The following is an 11,119-nucleotide window of genomic DNA, read 5'->3' as shown; positions in this document are numbered from 1 at the left end:
GTAGGTGGTTTTACTTGTTTTTCCAGTCGCAATATCAATTTCCATTTGATGTTATTATTTTCATGATGATTTTAATAAATCAAATAAAAAAAATTCGAATTAAAAATACAAATAAAGATCTACGTCAACGACACCTGTTGTCGAAAAATACAATTTTTCATCATTATTTTGTTTCTCTGAGTTCGATGTATATAATTGGGCGTTCGCGATAAAAATTCTGGAACCTCAAAAATGTTTGAAGATAAAAGCATTGATCCTCGTACTTGTACGTACAGGTTATTAGCATCATCAAAACTTCGTAAACAAATCGATCGTTTAATCAGAACGAAGAAATTACAATTCGGATTGATTAATCCTAAATCCGATTCGGTGGATTTTTACAACCAATTTCATTCAGCGTCTTATTCTAATAATCAAAATCTAGTCAACCGTACCAGCAGAAATAGTAAAAAAAAAGTCAATGATGAAAATGTGCATACAGATGAAGGTGATAAAGAACAGAGTACAATAATCATTGCTAAAATTGAGCAGATAGAAGTCATTCTTCACCGAGCTGACGATGAACAAAAACAAACGTTCACATACAATGATTTAATTGAACTTCATCGTCTGCTACAACATTTAGATCCAAGCGAACACATGAATGTGGCCAAAGAATATTTCTACGAATTTCTCGAAGGGAATTTTCGTGTCATGCAATTACCCGAACGGCGAACGAATTTATCGTTGGATGAACGATTACGAAAGCTGCGTTTCAAGGCTGCATCCGACGAATACGATTCGATGGTCCACAATGTTGCCCATTATGTCATTGGCAATAACAGAATTGGTGCTAGATTCTCAATGTCACAAGATTTCCGTCAAATACGTTCAACATTGCTGGCCGCAATAAATGCCATGATGGTCATTGCGGCAACATTCTTCTTTTTTTATGTCACTATTCATTATGCTCGTCCGGATTTTGATACTGGTAAAGTGGTACTCTATAGTTTCGGTGCATCGATGGTCGTTGCAATGGCTGAACTCTATTTTCTCATAAGGATAATTTGACATCTCAGATTCAGCTTGATAATCAAGATCAAAATACAAATACAGAAACATCTCTTGTTTTTTTTTCACTTTATTATGAAAATTTAATAAAAATAAGCCAGAGTAATTAAGAAAAATAACCAATACGTTGTTGTCGAGTTATTATATGATTTGTATTGTTGGCCGCTGTACTGTCAGGTCGTGATGTATTGGTCGATGCATCGGCAGTTTGTATCTGTTGTTGTTGTTGCTGCTGCTGCTGGCTATTTTTCGAATCATACTGTTGTTCGATATCTTTTTCGTTCTTTTTGCTGCGTTCATAATCACGAATATCGTCCAACTTAATTTGAATTCGGGTTAAATTGCGACGATACATGGTTGAGCGTTGGAATATTTTCAGAAAATTATATTTTCGAAATCGATTTCTACTCTAGTAAGCTCTCTGGTGCAAAATAGGATAAAAACGGTTTGCAGTTGGTTTCTGCTCACAACAATTTTTGTGTATAATTTGCCGCGAAAAAATTTGTCTTATTTTTTTTTGTCCATAAAAAATGTCTCTAATTGAACTCCTGCAAGATCTTGTACGAATACATGATAATTGTGTGGAGAAATTGATTCACCAATTTGAGAAGCTATTCGATCAAAGTTTTCGATCGTTACGTAAACGTTTAAAACAAGTTAATCAACAAGTCGATGATGGTGGTGATGGATCCAAGAACAATCACGAACATAGTCTTGATGAGATACGTTCAAGATATTTGTGCGAGATTCGAAATCATTTCAACAAAAAATTTAAAGATTTTCTTCAACAATCAGATATAATAGAAAAATTGGTGATAATCAGCAATTTTAACACTAAGGTAAAAGTGAAAGAAGATAATGATCGTGAGCTGTTGTCCATCAGAAATGAATTACGCGAAGAATTGCACAAACTCTATGAAAGAATAAGCGAATGTCCCAACGAAAAGCAACAATATTTAAAACATTTACAAGATCATGTTACGAAAAGTGCCAAAGAAATTCGAATGATTCGTTATCAGTTAATAATGGTATGTAAATATAATAGCTTATTCTTCCTAGCTTTTTTTCTAATTAAAAATAATTTATTTCAACAGAATTTGAGGAATGCTCTCCCGAATAATAAAAGAATCTTTGAAGAATATGATTACTCTGACATGATCATCACTCATTTAAAGCGATTAAACCTAGACTAATTTTACCAAGAAAATAAAGTTATCCTTTTTCATAATTTGACTTACTTTGGTGATTCTTACTTACTTTATTTAATTCATTCATAATCTTGAATACCAAGAACTATTTTAATTTTTGAATTGGATTATATGGTTAATTGTTGACAAAAATTTCGTTGAACATTGAAATCAATAACATTACAATGTTATGATTTTTATAAGTGTCAGAACATTTAACCATTGACCAAATTTGAATATTAAATTTAGATCTCGTGTCTTAACTGCTGCTTCATTTTCTTCCTTTGTCTGCCATTTTTTATCACTATAACCTGAACTGAATAAAATTCAATTATAAAAGCAAATTTTTTATTTGTGAACACATGTTTGTATTAGATTTAATTTAATTTTTCGATTGTTGGACAAATATACTTTACGTTTACGGTTAATTGATCCGGCGATCTACATTCAAATTAAAGGTTAAATCTAGCCATTTGTGTAGCCATCTTCTTTGACTATGTTGAAATCATTTCAAACAGAGATTAATGAAACGATCATTCAAATTAGTTGCCTGATAATGGTGGTGAAGGTGGATTTTCAATTGTGATTACAAATCATGAAAAGCCTGAGGCCTTTTTCCTGATCGATTTACGTAGGTCTAAAGAATAATGTTTCCGATGGAAAAAAATAATTATAAGTTCAGGTTTCCGTTTCTCATCAATACGGGATCGTCATTTGTGGTCATCAATTTCGACAAGAGTAAGTTTTTTGTCTCATTCTTCATCATCAAAAAAATCTCAAGTGTTAAATTGAAAAAATGAAATGGCATATCATTCAATCCGATTCATTGATTGACTGATTGATGATAGAGAGAGAGAGAGAGAGAGAGAGAGACCACTTGAAATGATGTTTTTGAATCATCACAGATGTTTGAATCATGAACCTGGCTATTTTTTATTTTGTTTTCCATTCCATTTGCAATGGAATCATCATATGGCACGATTAAACAATATATCAAAAAAATGGACTTTTGATTTGACTTTAATTGATCAACGGTTTTTTGTGTCAGCTAATTTTCTCGCCATCCCTGTACGTGTGTGACGAAAGCTTCATTTTCAAACCATTCAATACACCAACTAACATGAAAAAAGAACAATCCATTCAAATCTATCCAGAGAATAGTAAAAATTGAAAACTAAATCAACGGTGAATAGGCAAAATAAATTCACAAATCCCTGTTTTCGTTTCGTTTTCGTGATGAACATCAACAATAACATTCAGGCTATTCAGTCTGTTTCGATTGTTCCTTTTTATATATTGTTCCATTGGTTAATTGGCTGACGATTGGTAGGCTGGTCTTCCGTACTCGAGGGTTTGTTGTTTTTTCCTAATTTTATTTTTCCCAGATTCGGTATAGTGTCAACGCTTCATTAGCTCTTGATACACACATCACACACACATGTGGAGAAATATCATTGGAGGCCGGCAGACTTTTCATTCATTCTGGTAGAGAAGTTTCATAATCCTAAGCAGCCGATTTTCTTTTTTTGATTTGAATTCATCATCGGTTATAAGGCCTGAGATATGGTACATCTGTTTGGGTAGTTAGTTGTCCAATTTAACGTTTGAATGTGTATTTCATTTATTGAACTACCGGAAAAACGACAACTCCTACTCCGTGAAATTCAGGTATATAAATCGAATGTTAAAAATTCTTTGTTGTTTAGTTTTTATTTCATTTACACCATTCATGTGCGTGTTTTTACATGAATTCGAAAATCTTAGTACATCAAAGAATTTTCAATCTAAAAAACCGGAATCTCTGTGTAACCAGCTCATTTTTTTTTATTTCATGTAGTAATTCACTCGAAATAATTTTTTTCGCAGACCATGAAGATTGCATTAATCGATTGCCGAAACAAATGTCCATATTCACATGGGAATTCTTACACTTGACGCTTGTATTTTGATTATTTTTTATTTTGTTTTTGTTCCTGAAAACATCACAAACTTTGAAACAAAGCAACAAAGAAAATTCTGTTATAATTTTTGTGTCCAACCAAAATCAATATAGATCTGTCCCAAAAATACACGCATCCTCACATTGATGAGACTTATGTGGTTCTCCTTATACCATCTTTCAATGTAAAAAGCCATAAGTCCATCCCTTTTCTCATTGGATTCTAACCAATCCACATAGCAATTGAAATGAATGACGCCTTTTAAAAATAAATTTTTTTGTTCTTTCTTCCATGTTTATATGTATGGAATCGATATGATATTCTTCAAAATGAAATCTAAAATATTCAAACGAACAAAACGACGTCAGAGTTGCAATCTACCGACAAATTTGATGATAATAATAATAAACTAAACCAAATATCTCGAATCCATTACAAATTGTGTCAAGTGGTCGATATCAATGATGACGATCATTATTGTTTGATGATATTGACAACACAATAGTGATACTTAACTCGGTAGCTAATCAATAATCATTTCGTTGTGTTAGTTCTAGTTTTTTTTCTTACGACAATTATTAATTCTCTACATTAAAATCAAGATAGTATATCATCATATCACGTACCAGTTGTGATTAATGATGATTACAGCATCCATGAGTGTTTTATGTTTAACTTTTTAAAACAAGATGGAACAATTCTGGACTGATATCCATTCATATAACAATGATAATCAAATGAATACACACTCACAGCATCTTGCTCAGAATTTAATTCGGCCATATTCATATCATTCCAATATTCAACACCAGCATGACCATCATCAAGATAATCGATCCTCACCGCCTTTATCATCAGATATGGCTATCAATCAATTATCGATTGAACAACATCACCATCATACATCCGAATTGTCTCAATCATCTACTTCTTCATCATCATCATCATCGATATCGTCACCCATATCCGAATCATTATCATTATCATTATCATCATCATCATCTTCAACAACACAAAATCAACGACCCCTTGAATTGTATGGTGAATTTTGTTGGAATAATGATGATCAACAACATGAATCTCCTACAAAACGATCAAAAACACAATTAACAAAACGACGAAGATACAGTGCTACAAATCATCGCCACCATCGTCGTCATTCACAGCAACAACAACAACCACATCGGCCACACCAAAGACATGCAGCAAATCTAAGGGAACGTAAACGTATGCAATCAATCAATGATGCATTCGAGGTATGTTATGATCATTGATGATTGGTTCTCACGGTTTTTTTTTAGTTTTGAATAAGTTGAGAATTTAATAAAAATATTTGTTTTTTTTTTTGTTCACAGGGTCTTCGTGCACGAATTCCAACATTACCGTATGAGAAACGTTTGTCAAAAGTGGATACGCTTCGTTTAGCAATCGGTTACATAAGATTTTTGGCGGATTTGGTTCGAACCGGAGGTTTATCACAATCACCACAATCCAATTCCTCCTCCTCGTCCCTTTCCTCATCGAAGAGTACGACTATATCAATGGTGACGGCATTCCATAATCGATATGGTCTTCATAGTCATCATTCAAATCCTTCAAGCCATCCTCATCAACATTGTTGTCCACCTCCTGTCAAAAAAATTCTAATAAAATCCCATTTTTCATTGGATCCTTCATCCGACTCGAACACTACACACGATGATGATGGCAATAGCCATGAACAACAAGCTGAATTGTTACATTCATTATCATGGGAATCAGATGAGAATAAACGACCGGGCTCGTTACGACATGGTAATATTTTGATAGCCAAAGTATGGACACCTGAAGATCCAAGAGATTCGACTATTATAATCAATGATGATGACTATAATTGTCATCATCCACAGCAATGTTGCTAGGCCTTGAAAAATTTTCAAGCTCATTGTCATTATGAATAAATCAGAAATTTTTTTTTTCTTAAACAGAAACAAAAAAATCAATTTTATTTGCTCTTTTATTGAATTTAGTTACTTCTTCACATTTTTTTTTTGATTGATGGATCGAAGGCCATAGGGGCCTAAAAAAACTTATGCATGTGAGAGGGTTTGTAATGATAGATTGAACGAGGGCACACCTTTTCGTGGCTTTTCTTTTCAGATATTCAAAATCATTATAGAGATCAATCATCAACTGTTTCAAATGAAAAAAAAAGCTTCCGAATCATAATGATGACTTGATGAACGTCTGTTAATCATTGATGCGTGAAAATCAGATGCCGTTGGTGTGAAGTGATTATATCGAACAAAAAAAAAACACTTAGGTTCGAGTGAGAAACGGAAAAGAACTATCAAATGAAGTAGAGAAATCTAAAAATTGTTTTTTTTTCTACAGGAACTTACCCCAATAAAAGAGAATGCAAACTTTGAAAATTAAAATAAAATTATATTCTTGCTTCATAGAGAAAATAGGAAGTGGGTGTGAATAGATAATAAAAATGTAAAAAGTTATTAATTTGAATCAATCTTGTGTGATGGGTGGGGCTGAAAATAAAAAAAATGAATATTACGATATTATTGTGATACACGACGACCTGGTTGAAATTTATCATCATAGAGATTTTTGTGTAATAAAAAATGCATGTTTAAAAAGATGAATTGTTGATTGCTACTTTAAACAGGGTGATGATTCAAATGAGTTTCAAAATTCGTGTTGAAAATCATATGAAAACGTCATCTATGCATCATTCATTTCATCAATTACATCGAATCCTTCTTCTTCGTCGTCCTCTTCTTCATCATTATCATCATCGCCATCAACAATTTGATAACGTGATTCCTTTTGATTGTCATCAGCCTCGGATTTTTTATCCGTTTCTTCTTCTTCTTCTTCAACTTCGGTATCATCATCTTCGATTTGAGCAACTTCCTTCTTTTTCTGTGTGCTTTTCATTTCAGTATCCGATATAACATTTAATAATTTTTGCTTCATTGATGTTTTTTTCATTGGTTTTGACCGAGTTAGCTGTGATTGCTGGGCAATTATCGAAGCAGCAGCCGCTGCGGCAGCTCTTCGCCGTGTGTAGCCTGTTAATGAAGGAGGCGGTTGAACAACATTATCGATTTTAGGAGCTTTTTCAATTGCTTTCAAATTATCATCATTCTTAGTGATTTCGGCAGCTACTGATTTCTTCGATTCATTCATAGTTTGGGGTTTCTTTTTATTTATTGTTGGTGTTGCTTTTGTCGTCTGAACTTTGTCAACATTGTCCTGTTCCATTTTAGGTGCACATTTCTTTTTCTCCATTGGAAGTTCGGATGTCTCTGTAGTATTACTATTGACAATAGTAACAGAAGCAACAACAACAGTTTCAGAATTTTCCTCTTTGATCTTTATTACTTGTACTTGATTCTTTTCTTTCAACTTCTTCTCATCGTCGGCTGACTGTTTGGTTACAGCAACAGTTAATTTATCTTTAGGTGATTCTTTAACCTCTACGGCAGGTTTTATAGTTGTTACTGATGCCAAAACATTACTTGCTGTAAAAGTTTTTTTATTCTTGGAATTGGAATCTATTACGATACGATCCAAAAGTGAGTCCATTAATTGTTTAATCTCAGTTGGTATTTTTTGACTGGATGCCTTACTCAATACCATTTGTGATTGTGAATCTGTTACGGATTTACCTTTGTTTTTTTGTTCAAGTAACTTTTGCCTATATTGTTCATGAATGTATTGACGTACGTATGGCGATTTCTTGAATTGTTCCATACGTTTTTCATTGAATTTTTTATAGAAATCCACATTCTTTTTCATATATTTCTATTGTAGATTATTAAAAAAAACATTGTTTTAGCGTTCAATTCATTTTGCTCGAATATCACAGTCTAACCTGATAGAGAAGCAAATGTCGTTCGGAGCGAAGATGTTCTTGACCTTGTTGATTTGTAGGCAAAAATTTTGAACACAAATCACAATAGAACGATATGAGTGGATAAATAAATTCGGTCCCTGGAATGATAATGCATTAAATGAAAAATAACATTATTAAATAGAAGATTGTTTACCTAAAAATTGTTCCTTATCACAGTCGATCGATTGGCTGGACATACTCGAAATGGTCGACGATGTTGATGATGAATGTTTCAAAGGATTAGATTCAGATTGTGCAGGTGTTTCAGATGTATTGACTCGTTCTTCTGCTTTACGTATGATTTGAAAATCCGATGACCCTAACTTACTAAAATGACGATCCGTATGTAAATGTTTCAGATACATAGATTCTGATTTGAAAAACAAATGACACAGATTACACCAATGAAAATATGTAAACGTATTTTCGAAATCCTGCTGAATTAATCGATGTGATCCATATAAATTCCCTAATGATACCGGTGATGGTTCTCGACGTTTTGCAGAGACATTATGATTCCTACTATTGCTATTGCTAGTACCGCTTGGTGAAGTTTTATTCTTGATAGCCGGTTGGTCAGAATGTTTTTTTGTTGCCTCAAGCTTCAATGACTTGGGTGACAAATCTTTTGATTTAGCTGGAGCTGTTGCTTTCGAGGACGATGATGTGGGTTTTGTCGTTGTCGTTGTAGCTACAGCATTACGAGTATCACTTTTTTTCGGTATTTTATAATTTTTCATTTCAGCAGTATTGGGAGTTTTCGAATCGGATTTAACTGAATTCACGCTAGAGTTTTTGGCTGTATCTTGTGATTGTGTTGATTTTCCTTCGTTCGTTGATGATATTTTAGGACCATCACTTGCTGATGGTGTCTTGTTTGTATCTTTGGATTTCGAGCTAGTAGTTGATTCCGTATTGGTACCCGATTTCTTTGATTCGGAAATTTTGGGTTTCTTCGACGATACTTCAGCAGATTTTGTTACCGTTTCAGATTTCGAATTAGTCGACTTAAATGATGATGAATCTTGGGATGGTCGACTTCGTTTACGTGATGAGGATCGTTCAGATGAATGAGACTGAGATCTTCTCCGATTTCCATGTCGATCACCAAGACGTTTTTCTAATTCTTTGATTCGTTCTTCAAGAATTTTCACGTCACTATCTTTAGCATGAGTTTTAGCTGACAATGAATTTGATGAAGATGTACGTTTGTTTTGGGACTTTTAAAGAGTAATCCATTTAAATAAAAGTCGCTTTTCTAGGATTTTTAAAATAATAATTACCTCTTTCGATGTTGAAGATGAATTTGTTGGCTTTTTCACAGGTGAATCCTTTGAACTGGAATGTTTATAACGCTCATTACTGCCACGATTTCTATTTTGACGAATGGTTGATTGTTCTGAGAACAAGGAGTTCCGATGATTAGACGATGATTTCCTAAATCTATTTCAGGTGAGTTATGGTTATTTAACATGTATGACGATATTTTTAAGCTAAATTACCTGTTGGGAGTACGACTACGGCTTCGACTTGCAGCTGAAGTTTTATTCGAACGATGATAGCGATCGGTTGTCATTTCATTTTGATGATATGATGAACCATAAGTTGATGAGTATGTTCCATACATTTGATTATCTTCGTAGCCATCATTGTATTGATGGTCAATGTAATCTTGATTATAAGTATCGTTATGAATCTGGGGTAATGGTGGCTGATAACAATCAGCACTGCCATCGACCGTCGATGATCGGCCATAATAATCAGAAGTTACTTGTGATAAAGATGAATTGAATTTTCCAGTATTCCGTTGATGATAATTATTATTCATAGTCGAATTGGCAATATTTTCATTACTACCATTACCATAGTATGAAGTATCATATGAATATGATGATTGTATCGTATATGCTGGTTTTGGTTGTTGCGGCTGGCTTGAATATGAATCCGGTACGGATTGCTGATGTCCCTGACTAATGCTAGAAGCGGTTGGAACCTTTGGAAGTGGTGGTGGTGGTGGAACCGATTTTGCCTGCGATTCCATATCAAGATAATCACTGAAACGTTTGTATTCAACACTTGAAAGTGATGAATAAAATTTCTTCTGCCTTTCAGGTGATGACATGACAAGGAAACGATTAAATTCATTAAATCGTTTCAATTCAGTTTGTGTAAAATATTTTTCCAATGCTGTCGATGATGTTGCAGATGCCGCTGATGAAGACATGACTGTCGTAGTTGTCGATGCATGTGAATCACCAATGCGGGAATCGAAATAATTCTGACTTGCCGTTGAAATATTAACATTCATTGGAATGTCCATTGGAGGAGGTTGCGTTGATGATGTAGATGGGCCACCAAATATTGATCGATGATCCACCACCATCGCTGATGATGTTGATGAATCATAATCATGGTGACTACCACCAACAGCAGCCCCACAACTATTACTTCCATGGCCATAATCCAATGTTGCCGATGTTCCCATTAAAGGTGGATCAGATTGCATCAATGAACGCCCAGATCTATTTGAGTTCTGATTCATCAAAGTAGCAGAACCAGCGAATACTGGACCCATTCCGATTGGATGATGACCACCGCCGCCAACTCCAGCAGCTTGATGACGAGTGTGATGATCTCTTGAAGAAGATGGGTATTTCTTGTAATAAACATCATCCATTGTCGATGAGCTTAAGACAATTTTGAATTGAAAATTATTTACAAAAATAGAAACAAAAACGAAATATCAATCTACAAAAATATATTAAAAATGGAAAATAGCTCAATTGACACACAAGTTTATTTTATTCTTATTATTTTTTATTTTTGAAAAAACCACTTTTCGATTTGATGTCTTTGGAGAATTCCGATGTTATTAATAAAAATTTCAATCATTGGTTATGAATTTCAACAAATAGAATTAGGTTTCGGCTCAATTCTTGGATAAATGTTTGAGCACAAAGAACATGAATCCATCTGCACAAGCGCACTAAAAAAAAAATTCGGGTTTGCACACACATCTACTCTGTTTTTGATAATAATGATAGTATCGA

General features: G+C 33.8%; 5 protein-coding genes across 6 annotated transcripts; 3 read left to right on the top strand and 2 right to left on the bottom strand.

Annotated features, from left to right (window-relative positions):
- Positions 1-231: 231 nt before the first annotated feature.
- Positions 232-1,167, top strand: LOC124498886 (uncharacterized). Its single transcript, XM_047062708.2, has one exon. It carries the CDS (start codon positions 232-234, stop codon positions 1,048-1,050), a length of 819 nt encoding a protein of 272 aa, XP_046918664.1. The 3' UTR covers positions 1,051-1,167.
- On the bottom strand, positions 1,109-1,405 carry LOC124498893 (uncharacterized). The gene has a single exon (XM_047062716.2). The coding sequence runs from the start codon at positions 1,403-1,405 to the stop codon at positions 1,157-1,159; it is 249 nt and encodes an 82-aa protein (XP_046918672.1). The 3' UTR covers positions 1,109-1,156.
- Positions 1,406-1,528: 123 nt separating this feature from the next.
- Positions 1,529-2,283, top strand: LOC124498890 (uncharacterized). The gene is made up of 2 exons (XM_047062712.2): positions 1,529-2,078; positions 2,145-2,283. The coding sequence occupies exons 1-2, from the start codon at positions 1,581-1,583 to the stop codon at positions 2,241-2,243; spliced, it is 597 nt and encodes a 198-aa protein (XP_046918668.1). The 5' UTR covers positions 1,529-1,580; the 3' UTR covers positions 2,244-2,283.
- Positions 2,284-3,887: 1,604 nt separating this feature from the next.
- LOC124498883 (uncharacterized) lies at positions 3,888-6,323 on the top strand. The gene is made up of 3 exons (XM_047062705.2): positions 3,888-3,905; positions 4,075-5,433; positions 5,533-6,323. Exons 2-3 carry the CDS (start codon positions 4,867-4,869, stop codon positions 6,076-6,078), a joined length of 1,113 nt encoding a protein of 370 aa, XP_046918661.2. The 5' UTR covers positions 3,888-3,905; positions 4,075-4,866; the 3' UTR covers positions 6,079-6,323.
- Positions 6,324-6,580: 257 nt separating this feature from the next.
- Positions 6,581-11,054, bottom strand: LOC124498867 (uncharacterized). 2 transcript variants are annotated; one of them, XR_012832053.1, is made up of 6 exons: positions 9,572-11,025; positions 9,353-9,512; positions 8,224-9,289; positions 8,049-8,167; positions 6,726-7,978; positions 6,581-6,610 (listed from the first exon to the last, which is right to left on the bottom strand). XR_012832053.1 is itself a non-coding variant. In XM_047062686.2 (5 exons), exons 1-5 carry the CDS (start codon positions 10,744-10,746, stop codon positions 6,893-6,895), a joined length of 3,606 nt encoding a protein of 1,201 aa, XP_046918642.1. In that variant the 5' UTR covers positions 10,747-11,054; the 3' UTR covers positions 6,581-6,892. The 2 variants fall into 2 exon arrangements, 1 of the variants encoding a protein (XP_046918642.1); XM_047062686.2 differs by having other exon boundaries at positions 6,581-7,978; positions 9,572-11,054.
- Positions 11,055-11,119: the final 65 nt, after the last annotated feature.

Source organism: Dermatophagoides farinae, chromosome 2, assembly GCF_024713945.1.
Source record: "Dermatophagoides farinae isolate YC_2012a chromosome 2, ASM2471394v1, whole genome shotgun sequence".
NCBI classification, from domain to species: Eukaryota; Metazoa; Arthropoda; class Arachnida; order Sarcoptiformes; family Pyroglyphidae; genus Dermatophagoides; species Dermatophagoides farinae.
Note: the sequence above shows the minus strand (reverse complement) of the source record. Positions and strands in the feature narration are given on the sequence as shown.